General features: G+C 37.5%; 2 protein-coding genes across 3 annotated transcripts in view; both read left to right on the forward strand.

The window, feature by feature from the left end:
• The window catches only part of LOC135200310 (uncharacterized), a 108,269-nt gene extending 96,035 nt beyond the window's left edge, over positions 1–12,234 (forward strand). The window contains exons 5-15 of one of the 2 annotated variants that reach the window (XM_064228857.1): positions 2,156–2,351; positions 5,212–5,342; positions 6,471–6,677; positions 7,036–7,143; positions 7,664–7,858; positions 7,997–8,122; positions 8,419–8,619; positions 8,950–9,117; positions 9,507–9,622; positions 10,380–10,548; positions 11,783–12,234. In XM_064228857.1, coding sequence (XP_064084927.1) covers positions 2,156–2,351; positions 5,212–5,342; positions 6,471–6,677; positions 7,036–7,143; positions 7,664–7,858; positions 7,997–8,122; positions 8,419–8,619; positions 8,950–9,117; positions 9,507–9,622; positions 10,380–10,548; positions 11,783–11,839 — 1,674 coding nt within the window. In that variant the 3' untranslated portion in view covers positions 11,840–12,234. The remainder of the gene's footprint in view (positions 1–2,155; positions 2,352–5,211; positions 5,343–6,470; positions 6,678–7,035; positions 7,144–7,663; positions 7,859–7,996; positions 8,123–8,418; positions 8,620–8,949; positions 9,118–9,506; positions 9,623–10,379; positions 10,549–11,782) is intronic. The other variant, XM_064228856.1, reaches the window with a different exon arrangement.
• Positions 12,235–18,820: 6,586 nt separating this feature from the next.
• LOC135200311 (putative inactive tyrosine-protein kinase Wsck) overlaps positions 18,821–23,931 on the forward strand; it is a 75,968-nt gene continuing 70,857 nt past the window's right edge. The window contains exon 1 of the mRNA XM_064228858.1: positions 18,821–18,955. The gene's annotated coding sequence lies outside the window, so the exon portion shown is untranslated. The remainder of the gene's footprint in view (positions 18,956–23,931) is intronic.

The following is a 23,931-nucleotide window of genomic DNA, read 5'->3' on the forward strand; positions in this document are numbered from 1 at the left end:
TGGGAAGGAATCAGACATTCCAGGCTTTTAAATCATGTCACGAAGAAGGAATCAGACATTCCAGGCTTTTAAATCCCGTCACGAGGAAGGAATCAGACATTCCAGGACTTTAAATCATGATATGAGGAAGGAATCAGACATTCCAAACTTTTAAATCATGACAAAGAAGGAATCAGACATTCCAGACCTTTAAATCATGACAAAGAAGGAATCAGACATTCCAAACTTTTAAATCATGACAAAGAAGGAATCAGACATTCCAGACCTTTAAATCATATTAGGAAATAGGAATCAGACATTCCAGGACTTTAAATCATGTCAAGAGGAAGGAATCAGACATTCCAGACTTTTGAATCATGTCACGAAGAAAGAGTCAGACATTCCAGGCCTTTAAATCATGTCACGGGGAAGGAATCAGACATTCCAGGCCTTTAAATCATGTCACGGGGAAGGAATCAGACATTCCAGGACTTTAAATCATGTCTGGGGGAAGGAATCAGACATTCCAGACTTTTAAATCATATTAGGAAATAGGAATCAGACATTCCAGGACTTTATATCATGTCACGGGGAAGGAATCAGACATTCCAGACTTTTAAATCATATTAGGAAATAGGAATCAGACATTCCAGGCCTTTAAATCATGTCAAGGGGAACGAGTCTGACATTCCTGGCTTTTAAATTATGTCACGGGGAAGAAATCAGACATTCCAGACCTTTAAATCATGTCACGAAGGAGTAATCAGACATTCCAGGCCTTTAAATCATGTCTGGGGGAAGGAATCAGACATTCCAGACCTTTCAATCATGTCATGAAGAAGGAATCAGACATTCCAGGCCTTTAAATCATGTCACGAAGGAGTAATCAGACATTCCAGGCCTTTAAAACATGTCTCGGGAAGGAATCAGACATTCCAGACTTTTAAATCATGTCACGAAGGAGGAATCACACATTCTAGGGCTTTAAATCATGTCACGAAGGAAGAATCAGATATTACAGGCTTTAAATCATGTCACGAAGGAGGAATCAGACATTCTAGGCCTTTAAATCATGTCACAGGGAAGGAATCAGACATTCCAGACCTTTAAATCATGTCGCAGGGGAGGAATAAGACATTCCAGGCCTTTAAATCACATCACAGGGGAGGAATCAGACATTCCAGACCTTTAAATCATGTCACGAAGGAGGAGTCAGACATTCCAGACCTTTAAATCATGTCACGAAGGAGGAATCAGACATTCCAGACCTTTAGATCATGTCACAGGGGAGGAATCAGACATTCCAGGACTTTACATCATGTCAAGGGGAACGAGTCAGACATTCCAGGCCTTTAAATCATGTCACGGGGAAGAAATCAGACATTCCACACCTTTAAATCATGTCACATGGGAGGAATCAGACATTCCAGGCCTTTAAATCATGTCACGGGGAAGAAATCAAACATTCCAGACCTTCAAATCATGTCACAGGGGAGGAATTATACATTCCAGGACTTTACATCATGTCAGGGGGAAGGAATCAGTCATTCCAGGCCTTCAAATTATGTCACGGGGAGGCATCAGACATTCCAGACCTTTGAATCATGTCAAGGGGAGGGAGTCTGACATTCCACACCTTTAAATCATGTCAGGGGGAAGGATTCAGACATTCCAGGCCTTTAAATCATGTCATGGGGAAGAAATCAGACATTCCAGACCTTTAAATCATGTCACAGGGGAGGAATCAGACATTCCAGGACTTTACATCATGTCAGGGGGAAGGACTCAGATATTCCATACCTTTAAATCATGTCATAGTTAATGAATCAGACATTCCAGGCCTTTAAATCAAGTCATGGGGAAGGCATCACACATTCCAGACCTTTAAATCATGTCAAGGGGAAGGAGTCTGACATTTCAGGCCTTTAAATTATGTCACGGCGAAGAAATCAGACATTCCAGACCTTTCATTTATGTCACGGGGAAGGAATCAGACAATCCAGGCCTTTAAATCATGTCAAGTGGAAGAATGCGCGTTTGTCTAAGCGATCACGCTAGGGTAGCTAATATCCCGTACTACAAACATGCATCGAAGTCCCCAAGTTTCGATCACATGTTTATAATCTCACTCGCTATGTTTGCAGAGCCATAAGCCATTTTAACCATCTCCTTTCAGAGTATCCAGATGGCGCACGAGAACGTACGTCCCGGCTACCTGTACGTGTCCAGCGGTGAGCTCCTGGACTCGTCCATCAACCGCTCCCCCACGGGGTACCTCAACAACCCGGAGGAGGAGAGGGCCAAGTACGCCTACGACACCGACAAGACGATGACACTCCTCAAATTCGTGGCCGATGACGGAACTGATATGGGTGAGGGGGAAAAGGCCTCAATATGTATGAATGAATATGTATGTATGTATGTATGAATTCTTATCACATCGCCGTGACATTTTATTATTCTATCCAACTCAAACTATTTCGGGAATATCACCGACGAGGAATTATTCCTGATAGACGATTTGAGTTGAATACAGAATTTAGGCCAATGGCCAAGCACTAGGACCTATGAGGTCATTCAAAGCTGAAAATAAATTGAGAGTAAGAGGTTTGAAAGGTGTAACAGGAGGAAAACCTCAAAGCAGTTGCACTAAGAATCAAGTACTATTAGGAGTGGGTGGAAAGTAAGATGGAAGAAAGATAATATGAAAGGAGGTACAGTAAAAGGAACAAAAGTGGTTGCAGCCAGGATCCGAAGGCACGCTGCAAAGAACCATAAATAATGCCTACAGTGCACCGCATGAGGCCCACTGACGGCACTACCTCCCTACAGGGGATAAACGATTTGGTACCCTGGGGGGACTTGAGCCAAATGGTTACCGCCGTCATTGCAAGTCTTCGATCCGTACTGGTCCGCGGGAATAGTGGTTAGTGTCGTGGCATGCCACTCAGATGTTGTGGGTTCGCGTCTCCCCAAGGTGATAAAATAATCACTGGCTCTGTATCCTGATCAGTTACTGCTGCAGGGTGGGGTCTCCGGTGGGAGGTTGAAACCAGCATCATTTGGAAGTTTGAATTTCAAGTCAATGGCCCCTTTGGTATACTTGTTCCATGTGAATAGATTTCATCTACTGAAATAATAACAATACATAATATTACCGAAGTAGAGCAAATTATATCAATAAACTACATAATTTTGTAGATTAATGTTTCTGTTTAAGTATGTATGTATGAGCAGCAGTCGACTTTAGCCTTCTCGTGGTTAGGTAGGTAGCGTGTCTTCGTTCTGATATTCTGAATGCGGGTTCGATTCCTGCTACGGAGACCAGAATTGCTACATATATTCTTGCGACTGGATTTCAGGCTTCGTAGTGACAAGCGTATCCAAAAAGTGCGAAGAATTCGAGAAAATAAGAGGGCATGTTGGTTATTGCAATTACATATAAGTATCTGGTGGAAAAGTCACTCTCTCTCTCTCTCTCTCTCTCTCTCTCTCTCTCTCTCTCTCTCTCTATATATATATATATATATATATATATATATATATATATATATATGTGTGTGTGTGTGTGTGTGTGTGTGTGTGTGTGTGTGTGTGTAGGGGTGTGCATATGAATTGTAAAATTGCGTCAAGATCATATCACGTAAAAATATCAAGCGATTAGAAATTACCATTTCATCTAAAACCTTTGGTGCTTCACGTTGAACTTTGCTTTCAATTATGCATATGGTGGTCAGTCGACTGTAGTAGGTTTCAGCTGGGGATTGACAATGGGAGAGGAACAAAGAGAAAATAAATAACATATGATGATGACCATTTCTCTGTCAGACTATGAATATACTGCAACGGTTCATCATGAATTATGAATATGATGGCCTCATCCCACAGGGTGGAACTGCATCAGACGTTTATCATCTAAGTGTCACACGCACACACAACCTGCATTATGAATAGTACATCTTGTGCATCATCCTTAACCAGGGTGAAATTAGTTACGACAAAACAGAATTACCAGTAAACAAGTGTAAGGGCAACGTCCTTCACTATTTTTATTTCACTACAACGATTTGCCAATTTCCTACTTATGTCATTCTGTAGAGAATTCTCCGGCCTTTCCGACGATGTAATTATCATGTATGTGCGCAGACTGCGTCTGTAGTTATTGACGTTTAAGTGTTAGTGAAGAAACAAATCGGCTGGCCCCGAGTCGGTTTTCTCTCGCTGCGGGTCGGGCACTATATTTCGTTTTTTTTTTTTTTTTTTTTTTTTTTTCTATCTGTCCACCCGCCAGTGGTGTTTGCGTATGGTAACACTGCGTTCCGGTCTTTAGATAGTTACATTCAGCCTACATTCAACAATAATAACAACATCCTATTTCGAATATTAACGGTGTAATTCGCATACAGTAAATTATTAAAACAGTTTTCAGTTGCAAATATACACCCAGATATCCTTTTATTTACCTAAAACTTACACATGGCGTAACTATCTAAAGCCTGGGACGCAATGTTACCATACGCAAACACCACAGGCGGGTGGACAGATGGAAAAAACTGAATATACATATCCGTCCCCAGCCATGTTTATAAGCCTTGTTTATCTGTAATAAAAGTTACGGGCTGCTCTAGGAGCAAGAGCCCGTGCTGGTATACGGCCAGTTAAATCTAAAACAACAGTAATAAATCATCAGTATCCAGAAACCTGCCTCTCTGCCTAGTCCTTACAATAGCATTTATTCTCTAATTGCAGACCTAAGCGAGTTCTTTCCTCTTTAGAGCAAGATAATTATACCTCTGTAACCGTAAATTTTTTAAAAATAAATATGATGTCCATGTGCTGTAAAATTCAAGGTTTGTCCTCATAGCTATCCCAGCCTTCACTACAATGTTTTTACCTTATTTGTAAGTGTTAGTGCTAATGCTTTACATCTAGTCACAACAGGCATATTATATATAATATTATATATATATATATATATATATATATATATATATACTATATATATATATATATATAAGTGTGTGTGTGTATTTATATACAATATTCATGAGCAGAAATTTTAATCGATTTCAAACTAACTATATACATACTTGAAAGTCTTCCTAAGTGATAGACTAATTCACTTTGCAACTACGCATAAAACACAAGACACGACTAAACGTACGTATGCACGCATGCAGTCTCATCCGTTTACCAAATAAGCATTCAAAAACGAAGCTCTTATCTATTCCAGAATGATTAACTGGTTCGCAGTTCACCCAACGTCAATGAACAACACAAACGCCCTCATCTCCGGCGACAACAAAGGCTACGCCTCGCAGCTATTCGAGAAAGACATGAACCCGGGAGCCCTACCGGGACAGGTAAGAAGAAGAAGAAGAAGTGAGTGAGGGAGAGAGGGGGTTGGGGTGGGGGGGGGGGGGCGGCAGAGACCTCTGGGAGCGGGAGCGTTGAATACGACCAAGATACACGACTCGTTGTCAAATGTGGCTTCGTTCGATTTGCTTCTTTGTAGTTGAAGGTCTTTTTAGAATGATGTCATGGTCTTTGATTTGCGGATATGATCAACGGCTCTTCTCTCTCTCTCTCTCTCTCTCTCGTCTCTCTCTCTCTCTCTCTCTATATATATATATATATATATATATATATATATATATATATAATATATATATATAGTATATATATATATATAGATAAAATAATAATCCCATAAAATTATCTGTAGGAGCAGGTTTTATTGTTCATTCACAGTTTCCTAATGATTTTGTCTAACTTTCTTATAAACTCTTCCACACTGTTGCTGTTTACAACTTGTGGTGGCAGTTTATTCCATGTGTCACATATCTTGTAGGTAAAGAAGTTCCCACAATGGGATGTGTTGTATCTCTTCAGTTCTAGTTTCCATCCATAATTTGTTGTCTGGTTTTCGTTTAACGTAAATAGGTTACTGTCTACTTTTGTTATGTATTTTAGTAATGTGAAGGGTTTTATTAATTGTCCTCGCAATTGTAGAGTTTAAAATAATCATTGAACAAGTACGATAGACTGCATTACCGGAAGTGAGTTAACTTTCATATCTTACTATACTATTTATAATGGGCGTAATGTCCGTCCGTCCGTCTGTCATTCAATCACGGCCAAACGACTGGTCCGATGGGCATGCATTTTGGCAGGGTTATAGTGGGGACCCACAAGATGGTTTATAATGGGGTGTCATCCTACTGCCCACCTACCTCCGAAGGGGGTGGGGGTGAGAAGGGATTCCTAGAAACGGAGCTGGTTCTGCCCGTGAAACGGGGGCTGGTTATGCCGTAGACTTAGTTACTTTATGATTTTATCATACATAATAGTTAAAAAACACTACCGAGTCACTTATATGAAGCAGCAGATGAATATGCTTTTAGTAAGGATTGGTAAATTGCTAGTAGATATACATGTCTGTTATACTGTATATGCATATGAATCATACACACACGCGTAATCCATAACAGGGAAGCTTCGTGGCCGCATTTGCCCAATCCAACTGTGGCGACGTCAGCCCCAACACGAAGGGACCCAAATGCATCGACACGGGTCTTCCGTGTGACATGGACTCCACTTGCGACGGACGCGTCAAAAACTGCATCGCTTTCGGCCCTGGCCGTGACATGATGGAGAGCACCAAAATCATCGGTTATAACCAGTACGCCAAAGCGAAGGTGAGTCACATGCTATTCTATTCGGATGGAGAGCGTGATATGAAAACAGTGTGGATCCTTCGGCTGGGATAGTACTATACACACACACACACAAATATATATATATATAATATATATATATATATATATATATATATATATATATATATATGTAGGTTATGGCAGAGCCTTTCCCAAGAGATTTGGAAACCGAAGCTAACAGAAGTCTAAAAGAATAAATGGCGGTAAACGTTTTCTCTAAATTATTTTAGTTAAATATGCAAGACAATAAAACTGATCTGTAGTGAATTTACTTGTTTGCAAGTGCAAGTACAAAACATTTTATTTAAGATCTCACTTTTTACCTGTAATTCTACAGGAGCTGTACAACCAGCCAGATATGATGAAGTTATCCGGCCCAGTTCAATATGCTCAGCAGAACATCGACATGGGAGATTACACCGTTCGCTTTGACGACGGAACGACGGTAGGACAAGATCCATTTCCACCTTTTGGTGTTGTTTCTGTTTTGTCTCCGTTTAAATGTCAGCGCCCATGACGGTAGTATCGGTTTAAATTTCATATAGCAAAATTCCCGCCTGTTCTGTCGAATTAGCACTAACCAATAACGAAAGCAAGGTCACAGTTCACCACCTTTCTTGCCACACACAGGAAACGAGCTGCATTTAAAATGCAAATGTCTAGCTCTTTTCATTATCTTAGCATTTTCTCTCTCGAAGTTGAGAAATATCGGTTATACAGCAAATTAAGTGTGCTGGTCTACTGGTTGATAACTGAAGGCCTTTCGGGATTGCTTAGTGCCTGGCACTACTTAATTTCGTATTCTGAAAATGTCTTGTGTTTTCTTCTTTTCATGTTTCATTTAGGACATTTAACATGAATCAGAAAGTAGAAATATGGAATTTTCAACGTCTGGCTGGCTGCCACGCCAGTTTGCAAAATTAATGTTAAAAATCAACAAACCATAAACAGTCATTTTCTTGAAGGCTAAAACGTGCCTGCCAGCCCTCGGGTACAGTTTCGCCGCCGGGACAATTGACGGTCCGGGCGCCTTCGACTTCAAGCAGGGTACGACAGAAGGGAATCCATTCTGGGATATGGTGTCTGCTTTCCTGCATAAGCCATCACAAGAACAGATCGACTGCCATTATCCAAAGCCTATCTTGCTGGACACAGGCGAGGTGAGGTCTCTTCAAACTATGTTCTCTTTTGCCTTACCAATAAATTAATCTATATCTTATCACTTTGTGTTTCAAGAGTGAGAACAGTTCAATTTGTCTTACAAACTGGGCTCTTGTTATAACTATCTCGTCTTCCAGATCAATTTCCCATACGCTTGGCATCCACGCATCATGGACACTCAAGTTGGGCGGATTGGAAACTTCCTGATATTGCCTGTGCCTGGGGAATTCACCACAATGTGCGGAAGGAGGCTTCGAAATCAGGTATCACAAACATAATATATATTGTTTACTCTAGTGTATTTTGAAGTATTAATTCGATTGAATGATGGCTTACGTTGTTAAATGTCTATACTTGTTAGGCCTATTTTAGAACTATTTTCATAAAACTGTCAAAGTCTCTAGCAAGTATAGCATTTGTTATTAGTGCTAAGTGGTAGATATGCATTTCTTTAGATGGAAAATTATTGATAAACGCACGAATGTCTCAAAGTTCTTTTTCTGGAAAGTTTAAGACCATACACTGCTATACAATGACTCCCCGTCTTCATTTTCCCAAGGTGTCAGCAACAGCTATGGAAGAAGGCCTTCCAGATACCATCCCAGTCATAGCAGGACATTCAAACGTCTATTCCCACTACATAGCCACCTTTGAGGAGTACCAGGTCCAAAGATACGAAGCAGCCTCTACTATCTTTGGTCCACACACTTGTTCCGCTTACTTGCAACAATATTCCTACCTCACTGCCGCAATGCTCAGGGTGAGACTTCTTTTTAAAATTTTACTTGCTTCTCAGTGCCAGGTTTAACCAACACAAGCTCAAAATACCGGGTGTCCATAAAGTCTCGGTACCATTACAAATATTTATTGCTCAGAATGGTTTCTGGGACTTTATGGACTCCCTGTATTATTCAACCTTTCTTTAATGATTGAGCTTGCACGTTGAAATCTTGTACTCTCTTCTTATTAGGACTAAAGGTATCAGGACTATATTGAAGCTGCGTTTTCATGTTGGCTTTGCCGTTGGAGGTCTTTTAGATGTCAGAATATTGACTGATACTGTATTTTCATTATTTTTCTCCATACACAGGGCGAAAGTATCCCACCAGGTCCTCCTTCACCCGACATGAGCAAAAATGTTATGAGTCTACTACCTGGAGTCATCTATGACGGAACGCAACCTGGATCTGCGTTTGGTGACGTTATTGCGAACCCTTACCCCTTGGCTTACATTGGAGAGACTGTCAGTGCTAAGTTCGTAAGTATTTTTTCAAACAATCATTCTTCTTTTGGTGAATCCTGATGACAGAAACGACTTTTCACAGGGCGGTTCAAATTATTCTCTTTCAATTAATGAAACTGGTTTCGTATAATTTCCTCCTTTCTTTTGCTGTCAGTTACATAAAAGAAAATAAAGGGAAAATAGTCAGTTTCTGATGTTTTTCATATTAAATTTTTATTAACAAAAGAAAAAATCAACAAAATTGTAAATGGTAAAGAAACATATCCTATGAGTAAGACTAGCTTTTCCAGCAGACCTCCAACTGACTCGAAGACAACCGCCTTACAGACAACTTTGAATAGAGGCTATATGGTTACCCTCCTCATTCCAGCACTTATCATTAAGTTAATCCCCTTTGTATACAGGTTTCCGGACATCCCCGGAATAACGTGATGCTAGGTGGTTCTTTCTTGAAGGTCCAACAATTGCAGCCTGATGACTCATGGGTGACGATAGCCACTGACGCAAGCTGGGAAACCAGGTAGGTCTATTGTATCAGGTTAACGTTTTAAGAAAGGAGGCCAGGAAGGCTATGATAGATGCAACCATATGACTCATGGATCATGATTGCCATAGATGTGACATGGAAATTAAGTCAGCATATGCCGCCATGTAAATAAAAAAGAACAAAAATAAGTCAAGTAGGCTTATAGGAACTTACTTGTATTTTGTAACTCTTAATCTATTTATTATTATTATTTTTTCGTAAGTGATACTGAGTTCACAAATAGGCCATTTTCAGTGTGTTGTAAGCGTAAGATATCCAACGATAGTGGTATTATCATGCATTTACATACAGTACCATAACCTCACTCAAAATGGAAGGTCATCTGTAGCTAATATTGTGTACAGTGTAAAAGACAATAGAACCCAGACCTCAACACCTGTATCAACATTGTATCCTTTAGCGGATAACGTAAGTCACCCGTGGTCAATGCCATTAGTTATTTAATTGTAGTTTTAAAATACTTAGATGGTAAACAAAGACAAAAAAGTTAGAAAGGCTCAGAAAATAGAAAATGAACGTATGAATGTGACTTTCAATACAGGGTCTTCGAAATTCTGCGTCTATTGAGCCCCCAGCGTCTGTCTGTTACTATCGGGCTTCATCGACGACAATCCTTTAATACTCTCTACTTCTTTTTTTTTTTTGTTATCCAGTTTACATGAATCTTATTACCCTTTCCCACAGTCAACAGCTGACCAAGAAAGATCTCTTTTTCTTCTTCTTCTCGCAGGTTCATCTGGGAGCGTGTGTCTTCCCTCCTCGGAACGAGCGTGGCTACCGTTAAATGGGACATTCCGGCGGACACTCCGGAGGGAACCTATCGCATCACCCACGAGGGACATTACAAGACACTATTCAGGGGCATCGACCACTATGACGGGGTCACCAAGCCCTTCAAGGTAAAAATTGGTCAAAGGGATACTACGATTCTTTTAGGGCATAGACTAATGTAAAGGAGGCAACTATGTTCTTCAAAGAAAAAAAAACATGAATAGCTATTTTCAGCTGTTCTAATGTTACTAATCGTTTTGAAGGTCAACAGACCAAGCAATAATCTGCAAGAATCGTTCTTCCTTGCATATGCAAAGAACCATTATCTTCTAAGGTACAAAATTTTCGCAATAATATACGGAATGAGATTATCATCTAAATGGGACACATGCATACTGTTTAAACATAAACAATAAACCGAAATAAAAGGTTCTTGCTATGACTAAGTCTACTACCCCAAGACCTCCAATTTCTTACACGACAGCTGTAAAATATTGATAGTTATTTCAAAGATAGGCTTAACTATATCCTCGAACCGTAACCAAGTACGGACCTTCCTGAAAAGGTTCCAAATACGACTGTGTTAAATAAACCACACCTTTCCCGTCTCATAAAAGTATAGACAGCCTGTATAGACATTTCTCTCACAGGAGAAACTTAATTGTACATTTCCTGCGTCATGGAGGTAAATAGCCTGTATGTGGCTTCCATAACAGACGCGAATAAATTGTACATTTCCTGTTCCATAATGCGTTACTAGATTATAAAAGCAAATAACTTGATTCCTTAGTCATAAAAGTGAATAACTTGCACAGTTTCTGTTCCATAGTACATTCCTTAGTCATAAAAATAACTAACTTGTACTTTTTCTGTTCCATATTACTAGTCATAAAGTAACAGACTTGTACATTTCTGTTCCATAGTATATTCCTTAGTCATAAAAGTAACTAACTTGTACATTTTCTGTTCCATAGTACATTCCTTAGTCATAAGAGTAAATAACTTGTACAGTAAATTCCTTAGTCGTAAAAGTAACTAACTTGTACATTTTTTGTTCCATAGTACATTCCTTAGTCATAATAGTATATATCTTGTACAGTAAATTCCTTAGTCGTAAAAGTAACTAACTTGTACAGTTTCTGTTCCATAGTACATTCCTTAGTCATAAGAGTATATATCGTACAGTAAATTCCTTAGTCGTTAAAGTAACTAACTTGTACAGTTTCTGTTCCATAGTACATTTCTTAGTTACAAAAGTAAATAACTTGTACATTTCCTATATCGAGAAAGTCAATTAAACTAACACATGTCCTTTGTCACCAAAAGTAAATTGCTCATCTGTAGATTACCTGTACCATACAGGTCGTGGCTGCTCCTTCCTCCCACGAGCAACCAACTACCCCGAAGGCGGACCCATAAGAGGAAGTTCTGGTGGCAGAAGCTCTTCTTCATGTAAACGTGGTCCCCTGCAGCGCCTCCTCCCGGATGCCTGACGAAATCGTCCACTGGAAACATTACTGATATTATTTACCTCCCCTTCTACACATAGCCCCTCCTCCACCTACCCCTACCCCTTCCCAGTTTCCTTTTTCATCTTCTTCTTTTTCTTCATAATTTGCAAGGATCTGGGAATCAAGTTCATGAGCTGCAACTTCCTTGAAAGGTTTCGTTTTTAAAATCTTGCAAATCAGGATTTATAAAATGAATATGCTAGTGTCTCATTAACGTACCCAAACACAAGTTTTGTATCTTTATACATTATATATATATATATATATATATATATATATATATATATGTGTGTGTGTGTGTGTGTGTGTGTGTGTGTGTATATATATATATATATATATATATATATATATATATATATATATATAATACTATATTTCAGAGAATGTTGTCTCTCTCTCTCTTCAGGTAGCTAATGAATGAGAAAACTTACAGAAAAGGCGTATGGATCTCTTGGTATAAATACCGCCTTTTCTGTAACTTCTCCCACTCATTGCCTACTTGAAAAGAGAGACAGCAGTCTCTGAAATATAGTACTTACTTTCTATATTTTAGCGTTTTTTATGGGCTCCTTATATTAGATTATATATATATATATATATATATATATATATATATATATATATATATATATATATAAGAGATCCTCACGTGAAAATGAAAGAAGGAGGTACCAAGACTTTCAACTTTTTATTCCAAAGTCATCTTCAGGGTACTGAAGATGACTTTGGAATAAAAAGTTGAAAGTCTTGGTACCTCCTTCTTTCATTTTCACGTGAGGATCTCTTATATACTTCACCCACGGGACCATTGTGGAACTGCAAGATATATATATATATATATATATATATATATATATATATATATATATATATATATATATAAAGGTTTTGCCACGGAGGAAAATGAAAGGCGAGAGGGCCAAGAACTTTCGGTCTAACACGACCCTTTACTTAGGCACAACTTGTGCCTAAGTAAAGGGTCGTATTAGACCGAAAGTTCTTGTCTCTTTCGCCTTTCATTTTTCTCCGTGGCAAAACCTTTATTTATACATAGCATCACGTGTTTTTATATACTTCGTGATCAAGTTATTCATATATATATATATATATATATATATATACATATATATATATATACATATATATATATATATATGCATATGTATATATATGTATATATATATACACACACATATATATAATATATATATATATATATATATATATATAGACAATTTAAAGATACCAATGGAATTAAGATAAGAGGAAAACCTCTCCTGTCAGTAACCAGTAACCCTTGCAAATATCTCAGAGACGTTTTGGAAGCAGCTCCTAACACGCCTCACTAGCCCTTCGTCTGAACTTTTCTTTCTCCTTTACCTCGACCACAGACCTCCATGTAATAAACTCAAGTCAGGGAAATCTAAACTCTCCTCAGAATGCCTTCATCTCGATTAGTGTTGAAGACATTGTGGTTTTCTAAGTCATCCTCAGTTGTGCCATACCTTTAACAATATACTGGAATAATTGTCTTTTGTTTTTCTCTTATCCTCTATATTCAGCGGTTCTTAAACAGGGGGAAACCACCACCCCCGCCCCAGATGGGAATATCAAATTAAGGGGGGGTGGGGGGAATTGTGACCACAAATTGGCAGGCTCAAACTGGATCTAGGACCACACAAGAAAGTGTGCATCGATCCACACTACTGAAAGGTCATACCGGGCTTTCTCTCCTCTAGCTAGTTTGTGTGTTTATGTCAATATTTTGCTGCATATTACTTGGAATGCACCTTTTGAGGTAGACAATTATGGTGACAGGGTGCATGGTCCAAATAAGGTTGAGAACCACTGCTCTATGAGTATAACATAATCACACCAAAACAATTGGTTATGAAATGAACGGGGGAAACTCAGTTGTGTCTTAGAATTTTGTACGATCATATACAGATGGAATGGGAACATTTATTCTTTTTGTAAAATCTAATTGAATAAATTAATAGTCTATTCTTTTTGGTAACCAAACACATCCGAAAAGTAGAATGGAAGTTGGAGTTTTTTCCAACTGAAATCGACTGCCATTGATTTAAGAAATATATATATTTAGATTTTTAGGTATTTTTATTTGCTTTCTCAAAGCATGGAAGAGCCAGAAAATGCAATACAATTCATGGCCTGCTAGTTTTAGCATTTATTAAACATGATTTTGAAGCAATGCAATTTAGTTATATATAGTATATATTAATATATATATATATATTATATATATATATAGATATATATATATATATATATATATATATATATATATATATATATATATATATATATGTATATATATATATATAATATATATATATGACTGGTAAAAATGTTCTGTTACAACAGAATTTCATCTAATGAAAGGAGCCCATAAAAACACCAAAATATAGAGAGAAAAATACTATATTTCAGAGATTGCTGGCTCCCTCTTCAGGTAGATGAATGAGAAAAGTTTACAGAAAAGGTAGTATTTATACCAAGAGATCTATCCACAGGAAAGCCAATTTAGGTCACTCCCGCTGATAATCTTCCTTTAATCTTCTTAAGCGTTGGTTGCATGAAAAGCTTGTCGATCACATCTGAATTCCATGCTCCTTTTGAGATGTTCGTTACCTGCCTCTCTTTAATTAAGGCCGATTCCATCAATTGACTCTTGTACCGGCAGTTGCTGCTATAAATTGTACATGACAAATTCCAGTTTATTCTATGGTTATGTTCATTTATATGGTTGAAAATAGCTGAGTTCTGTTGTCCATAACTAACTGACCGTTTGTGTTATATTAATCTCTGGGGAAGTGATTTTCCTGTAAATCCGATGAAAGATTGGTCAGAGTCCTGTCATGGGATTTCGTAAACGATTGCGTCCTTGGGGGATGTCTTTTGTTGGACGTTAATCAGGGATTTGGCTAAGGTGTTTGGATAAGTAAATGCAAAAGGGTTAGATTTTCCGAGGGTCTGAGTAACCGTCATAATCCCTGTCCAGGTGAGGAATTTTTATTTTATTGTTGGGTATATCTCTGGTCTTGTCTTGAGGGGGTCGGTAGAAAATTACGTTTGCTTTGTGAATTGCTTTCTAAATCATATGGTCAGGATACTTTAAAGACGAAAGCTGCTTACGAATTAGTTCAAATTCTTTTTCCAGGAAATCTGGGGAACAAATTCGTAAGGCTCTTAAGAACAGGTTGCTGGCTACACCTATTTTGATAGCAATGTCATGATGGCTAAAGTAATGAATGTATGAAAGTGAGAACGTTGGTTTTCTGTATATGGTAAATTTGTATTCTGTTATGTCTCTGATTATCAAAACATCAAGAAAAGGAATTTTGTTGTCTGTTTTCTATTCAACTTTAAATTTGATGCTGGGCACTAATGCGTTTAATTTTGAAAGGAATTAGTTAAAATTGCCCCATCTATCATCCCAAAATGTTAGAATATCATCTACATATCTCATCCACAGCATGTTTTTGGGTTTTATTGCATTTATCACTGTAGTTTCAAAGTATTCAATGTACAGATTGGCTAAAACAGGACTTAAAGGACTACCCATACTACACCCGAATTTTTGCTTATAGAACGATTCCTCGAATGAAAATACGTTATTAGATGCACATAATTCAACTAACTTTATTATTTTGTCAAGCACCAATGGGAAATGATCTGAATAGGGGGATAATTTTTCCCTCAAAAACCGAAGAATGTCCTGTACTGGTACTTTTGTGAATAGGGAATCTACGTCAAGGCTTAAAAGTTTTATGTTATGAAGTGGTATATGTGCTTCTCTGAATTTGTGACAAAAATCTTCCGAATGTTTAATGTGACTGTGAGAAAAAGTGCCTAAAAAAGGGGAAAGGAGGCCAGCTAACCATTTAGAAATTTTGTAATTGAAAGCTCCGGCACATGAAACGATGGGTCTGAATGGAAGATTGTCTTTGTGAGTTTTGGGAAGGCCATAAAAGTAGGGTAGTTTAGGATTAATTACTTTTAATTTCTCTAATAGTTCAATACTCTTTTTGTCTTGGCCAATTAATCTTACTTTCCTAAAAAAAAATTCTGTGGGGACGTTTTGGAGGGGATTTTTCGTCAGTTTGTCTTAAGTGTTTGTGTCGCTAAGGAGTTGGTTGATTTTGTCGAGGTAGAAGTCTTTGTCCATTATTAAGATTTTGCAGTCTTTGTCGGATCTACTTATTATAACATCTAACTTTTTTAGCGAACGGATGGCTATCATAAATCTATAGGGAACAGGATACATATTTCTTATTTAGGTCAGTTAGAGCATCTAGTAACACTACTTTTAACATATCTCTTCACGGCTGTAGTGCCCAGCATCAAATTTAAAGTTGAATGGGAAACAGACAACAAAATTCCTTTTCTTGATATTTTAATAATCAGAGACATGACAGAATACAAATTTACCATATACAGAAAACCAACGTTCTCACTTTCATACATTCACTACTTTAGCCATAACGACATTGCTATCAAAATATGTGTAGCCAGCAACCTGTTCTTAAGAGCCTTACGAATTTGTTCCCCAGATTTCCTGGAAAAAGAATTTGAACTAATTCGTAAGCAGCTTTCGTCCTTAAAGTATCCTAACCATATAATTTAGAAAGCAATTCACAAAGCAAACGTAATTTTCTACCGACCCCCTCAAGACAAGACCAGAGATATACCCAACAGTAAAATAAAAATTCCACACCTCGACAGGATGATGACGGTTACTCAGACCCTCGGAAAATCTAACCCTATTGTATTTACTTACCCAAACACCTTAGCCAAATCCCTGATTAACGTCCAATAAAAGACATCCTCCAAGGACACAGTCGTTTACGAAATCCCATGCCAGGATTGTGGTCAATCTTTCATCGGATTTACAGGAAAATCACTTCCCCAGAGATTAATACAACACAAACGTTCAGTTAGGTATGGACAATAGAACTCAGCTATTTTCAGCCATATAAATGAACATAACCATAGAATAAACTGGAATTTGTCATGCATGATTTATAGCAGCAACTGCCGGTACAAGAGTCAATTGATGGAATCGGCCTTAATTAAAGAGAGGCAGGTAATGAACATCTCAAAAGGAGCATGGAATTTAGATGTGATCGACAAGATTTTCATTCAACCAACGCTTAAGAAGATTAAAGGAAGATTATCAGCGGGAGTGACCTAAATTGGCTTTCCTGTGGATAGATCTCTTGTTATAAATACCACCTTTTCTGTAAACTTTTCTCATTCATCTACCTGAAGAGGGAGCCAGCAGTCTCTGAAATATAGTATTTTTCTCTCTATATTTTGGTATTTTTATGGGCTCCTTTTATTATATATATATATATATATATATATATATATATATATATATATATATATATATAGATCAGTACCTTTCGTCATTCAAGAAATTTACTTACCTAGACTACTGAGTCTGATTTCTATAAGCGATTATTGTGTAATATTACTGAAAGTCGTTATGCTCCCAAAATATAATAAAGCTGCAAAGAAAAGTTTCGAGATCCTGTCCAGCTCCTGTTTCTTGTTTGAGTAGGATTGATTAAGGAAAATATTAGCGAAGTCTGAAACGAATAATTTGAGAATTTAATATTATTCTGTGAAGAGAAGAAATCCGCCATGACATTTACAGGGCAGTAGAAGTTGAAACGCAGCTAAAAGTTTGGTATAACAAGCAAGTCCTGGTGTGAAAATTGTCTTAGGGTGACACTGTGAATAAAGTATATAAAACGGAAAGAAGATCTTTCGAGTGGCATTATGATGTGGATAAAACTCAAATAAAAACAACAATTTGGATCTTTTTTCATCCTTCTCAAAATGGCGTCTTACAAGACCCTACGGTCTGACAGTTTATCTTAATGTTAATAATAATTTTTTTTATCAGAATCCGTTTCTCTGTATCAACAATAATTTCATTAAATAATGAAGCATGAAACAAGCATGGAAAATTTCAGACATACTGACTTTGATCCTCGGAAATAACTTTATTTATACATAGCATCACGTCTTATATATTTCGTGATCAAGTTATTCATCCCAAATAAAGTGCACCCCACATATACACATAATTAACCCTCTTCATAAATGGAACTTATATAGAAAAACAAATGAATAACTCAAACCAATACACATTTGCATTTTAGGACATAGTCTATGAAGGTACATATAACATTTGTAGCTGAAGCCAATATGGGCAAATGCGTATGTATGTCTTAGTGCCAACGTTTTTAGAGCAAGGAGGTTTTAATTTTGCTACACAATATAGCGTTCCCGCAGGTGGCCATAGTATATAATTAGACTACCAAACTTGTGTGTTTATCAAAGTAAACGGCCAACACCTGAACAAAATATATGAATATTAAAATATCAATTCTGATATTAGTGTCACGTAAGCGAATAAATTAGCTTATTATTTTGTGTCTTTAGCAAACCTACTGAGTGGTGATGCTCAGATTAATCTCATGCAATGTTGATCATAAGTCAAGGGACGATTTTGCGGTTATTTTAACGGAAGATTTATTGATATGCAGCTGTTATTTCTTACATTGATAGTTTAATTTATTATTATGAATTCATTCTAAAAACCAAGTTCAAACCTAAAATGCATTTTTAGATGTGGGCAGGATTCCTAGTATAATTAGTAATCTCGAGCTGTCATTCACTTGCTGTTTTCGTTCAAAATCTCGCGCTACGGGGCTACCAACATAACAATTAGTCATCCAGATTTCTTATATTTACACGATAATCTGTATAAACTAGGAAATCTATATATTTTTAGTTTTTATGTAAGAATATAATGTGAATTATTTTCAATTCTACCCTAAATATGAATAAAACCTCATACTGCGTTTTATGTTGGCAATTCTGGTTGTTTAGGCCAAACACCCAAACAGGTGTGGCTGCAATAGTAGTAAGACAGCTAAGGAGTCCCCGGAAATGGCAGCTATATGAATGTTCACACCATAAACCAAAGGTAAGCGAGTAATTCCGATATATTTAAAGATAAATTCGTCATTTTGAGTCCGGCCACAGTGGTGAAATTTCAAGACTGGCCGTATGGCCATCTGAGTCGAAGTGATTCAAATGTAAACAAAGGCTCATGAGGCTGTTACTTTTACTTTTCTCGCAGTTCCCGTGAATTTTATCTTCACATATTAGTTATTTTAGCATTTAGTAACCTTGTAATATGAAATAGTTAGCAAAATAAAGGCCACGGCAGCTGTATTAGCATATAATTTTGTGGTCGGAATGACTGGTAGGTCGTACCCCAAACAGGACATGCTGGCCCAGATCGGATTAGGATACCTATAGGCTACGTGTCGTATGTGTATAATAATTTACTAATTTTAACAATATGTATTGATAAACCAGGATATTGAGGCATAGGATAAAAGTTTCCTATGGTGAAAGGGTAGGCTAGGCTACTGGGGAGAGCTGAAACCGAGAAAATTCAAATATTTCATTGGCCTGTCATATTGGTAAACGGTAAGACTTTACTTTAGTTGGGCGACCTGATTCCCACCAGTTGCTGACCGGGACAGGTTACCACCTTTTTTGGGGGTTGACCCCCTTGGGCAGGGCAGGCACACCACCCAAGTTAGGTTAGGTGGGTAAGATCTGGTTAGGGCAGGACCTGGTATTATAGGAAAGATTATGTCCATTTATTTAAGAGGAACCTGTCCCAGTTGACGACTGGCAGGAATCAGGTTGCACAACTAAATTAAAGGTTTACATTACCCTTAAAAAATGGTATAGCCTGGGCCTAGCTAGCTATATAATACAGTACAGGTGAGATAATGAGAAAGTAGCTGTCTTTAGTTTGTTTATACATTCGTCCCTGATGGGCTGGTACTAAACATGGCGGAAGATCTGCAGGGCCCGTTTTTTAGTACCCGCCCATCAGGGAAAAAATAAAGAATGTAATGGACGGTAATTTTCTTTAATCATCCCACCCATACTGTATAAGGTATAAAGTACACCCTTTTCTATATTCTTCAGTCAAGAAGTTACATTAACTGATCATAGGGTAAAACACCACGGCAGGCCAAACAGGCCACCTACAATCAACGCTTGCCACCCTCCGAAAAAGTACATTATAACGCGTCCTGACACCGGAGATGGGCATCAGTCGCGACTTGTTGTTGGTGAGAAACGGAGCTAAAGACCTCTACTCTCCTTTCGAAGTAAGTATTTTCTCCAAAGTTAGAAATTAAGGCCAAATTTTAAGATTTAAACAGAGGGTACTGAAAACGGTCTCAAACGTAGTGCAAATCTCACCAAAACGCGTTCAACATTTTTACTTACAACTCGAGGTATTTAGAAGATTGACGCCATCTCGATGTTTACGGAGTCGCTTGTGTCAATAAACTAACAATTTCCTGTGATAAATCCGCAAACCACTTGTGCCCACAGACGCTGAGGCACTTTTAGTCACAACAACCCGGAAACTTTTCCTCACCGCGTAAACAACTGTTTGGTATAAGACGTTCGCAGAACGAGACGAAGAGTGTACTTCGATATGTTTTTTTAAATCATAGTAAAACATCATATTTTCATATTTTATGATGATTAAGTTTGAAAATATTCGTTATTGAAAAAGTAACTCGATTCTGACTCAAATTTAAGTAATTATTTTTTGGAATTAGAACGTTCTTTTAAGTCCTGTATTATGACGTCACGACATCTTGACTTTCGTACCTATTGTAAATAATTGCTTTACTCAACTTTCTTGCAGAACAGTTTACCAGTTATTCATGCAGATTATCAGCTCTTCATGTAATTGGTATAATCGTAATGCGCATATATATCTTCATTATTTACTTTTTGGATATATGAAGATGTTTTACTGCCGGATTATCGCCGTAGTGTGACGCAATCGTTTTCAGTCGATGCGCCTCTGTTTTCGCACCATAAGAAATTATGGGGCCGAATTTGCAATGACCAGAAAGTCGTTAAAAGAGGAAAGTTAGCATTGAGGGGCATATGTTTTGATTGAGAAAAATACAAATTTATTCAATAGCTAGCTTGTAAAAAAATACTTGATTACAAAAAACTTGATTGACAACTAAGCAGCATACCTACTATGGGTTTCAGAGACAGTGCAAGCACGTTTTTGGGCAATACCTATTTCTGTAACGAACACTCGTATCAGAACGAGATTTTGCTATAGTGCATTACACCCAGTGCCGTAATTTATAAGGGTATCGTGAATCACTAATCGTAAAGAATAACGACACTTGTCCTTGTACCAAGAGACAAAAACTCCATTATGCAGAAATGGATACGAACACGCGTATGAAGCTCCACCTACCCTCCCCCCCCTCCACCGCCACCCCTTTCCTTCGTTCCTTTCGCCTTCCTTTCTCTCTCTCTCTCTCTCTCTCTCTCTCTCTGTTGCCATTCGGTATGTGTTGACCCTCCAAACTGGGTATAAGACTACACACACGTTGAAATTGGTGAAATTAGGCTATGTATTGGAAGTATATATACATAAATATTAAAGCAATTTTATCATTATTGCATTACTATGACAACTAGAATTCATGGAAACTGTTTATAATAATGAAACAGCGTATGTGTGAAGCCTCCACTAATGTGGCAACGATGATTTTGCCATCCTTAGCATGCAAACATTAAAGGTTACATTTATTTCTGGCATACGGTTATTAAAGAAATTCAAAATACTAATATAGACTGAAATCTATGAAAAGTGCTAGCAAAAAAAAACAAAAAAAAGCAAAAAAAAAAAATATGTATATAATTCACTTCTCCGTAGTCGTTCCTCTATGCACTTATCCGTAATCGTTCCTCTATGGTTTTCGGCAGCCAGATGTACGAAAACGTTAGAAAAATTTGATTGTATCTACTTTAGAAATTAGCTGTATTTTTCGGGGTAATTTGGTTGCAAAAAAGGGATAATATACATGAATTAAATTAAAATTTTTAAATAACAAAGTAAATTTAAACTAAATAATGAGTAAAGTAAACAACTTAGGGAATAAAACTTTGCAGTTTCGTCGTCTGCTGTTCGTAACTGTGTTTGTGGCGCGTGCGCTTAGGAACCAGCAACAACAACGGGTTTAAAGTGCAATGTGGAGTGAACTGAGACCAAAATGTGTATAATAACAATCAAATAAGCACTGTGGAGTTTCAGTTGCGATGGCAGTAAGGATAAAAACCGCTGATTACAAGGTAAGAATGAATTCAGTTCAAACCATAACCCCGGGAATAACAAGTTTCATACTTTCACTAATATAGGCAACAAAATGTTGTTTTATTGTGCTGATTACAACTACAATCTTGAGTAAGATCAATAAACGTTACATATATACGCTAACATTGTTCAAATGAGTGCTGGGAAGGCTGGGGAAAGATGGTGGCCGTCACTGATCAGAACCTTCCATGCAAAACGTAGCCGCCATATTGGATTTCAAAACTGCCCTTGAAAACATTTTTTACGAAGAGCTCACATGCTTATTTTAGTTCGTATGGGGCTTTCATATATCACATTATGTTGACGAAACTTCAGTCTTTTAAATGGTATGCTTAGAGTTGCAATTGTATTCTTGTTTCACCAATTAAATATCGAGTGAATAAGACCCGTCCACCGTGATGAGGGTTGGCCTGCCGTGGTGTTTTACCCTATATGTATATCTTTACCTATGCAGCCATCTCCTTTACATTTACCAAAATTTTGTTAATAAGATATTCATGCAGGGCTTTTAGGATTACACAAACTTTGATAAAAGCTAATAGTAATGAACTAGGATATTCAGAAATAGGTACCTAGCCTATGGTGGAAGGTTAGGTCATAACTAGGGTACTTTCACTCTCTTGGTTGCAGTGCTTGGCTTTATGTCTAAATCACATAGTATTCCATTCCATCATTCAGTTTTTGAAATTTCAGTATATTTCATTTTAGCCAAGCTCTTAGCTTATCAATTAGGCTAGGCTATGATAATAAGATTATACTGATAGTCACAGAACTGGTGTAATATAGTTTATCTTTGTTTTTATTTTTTATCATTCTGACTGGTTTGCAATTTAGTTGCAAATGATTAGTTAAACTGTTTCAATGATTCCCCATTCATAACTATTGGTTGATCACAGTGGAACCAGTAAATGAAAAAGTGAAAAATGTGAAATATAGCGTAAAGAGGCTAGCTTGAATAATAATATTTAATTCTTGAAAAATACATGAATCAACTAGGGTACTTTTCCAACTAATTAGTCTTATCCAATTTAGTACATTTTTCATGTTTCCAGTCCTTTACACTTTTCACAAATCAAAGTATAATTTGTTCATGAAACTTACCCAGCAGATATATATATAGCTGTATTTCTCCGAAGTCTGACAGAAATTTCAAAACTCCCGGCACACGCAGTGGTCGGCCAGGTGGTTAGTACCCATTCCCGCCGCTGGGAGGCGGGAGTCAGGAACCATTCCCATTTTCTATCCAGATTTTTTCTGTCGCTCGTAATGAAAACACCTGTTTTCATTACCTCCGACCAGGATTTTGATTCTCCATTGCCGCTTAAGTATCCTAATTATCTTTTGAATGATTGACTTGGATGTGTGGCTAGGCATACGCTATCGTAATTTAATTAACCTTTGTTTAACTTGTTTGAATCTAGTTCGGCTAGTTTCAGACTGTGTTGTCTGCACAAGTAAGGTGAGGCTACCGAAAGTGTCGGTAAATCCTCATTTGGTATGCACGGGGGTTGAGAACGTTTTTTCTTTATTGAAAGATCGATGTAAGACGTGTGAGAGTTTGACTGATTCCGAAGGGAAGACAGATGATTCGCATGTACGCAAATTAGATCGGGATTGAATCACGGGGTCTTCCTCAAGAAACTACATTAGTAAACAGAAGTCAGGGTAATGAACCTACTAACCTTTTTGTAGACTTTGTTTTGCCTAACCCTGTAGTTTGGCCTACGATCCATTAG

The sequence above is a fragment of the Macrobrachium nipponense genome, chromosome 26 (genome assembly GCF_015104395.2).
Source record: "Macrobrachium nipponense isolate FS-2020 chromosome 26, ASM1510439v2, whole genome shotgun sequence".
Lineage (NCBI taxonomy): Eukaryota > Metazoa > Arthropoda > Malacostraca > Decapoda > Palaemonidae > Macrobrachium > Macrobrachium nipponense.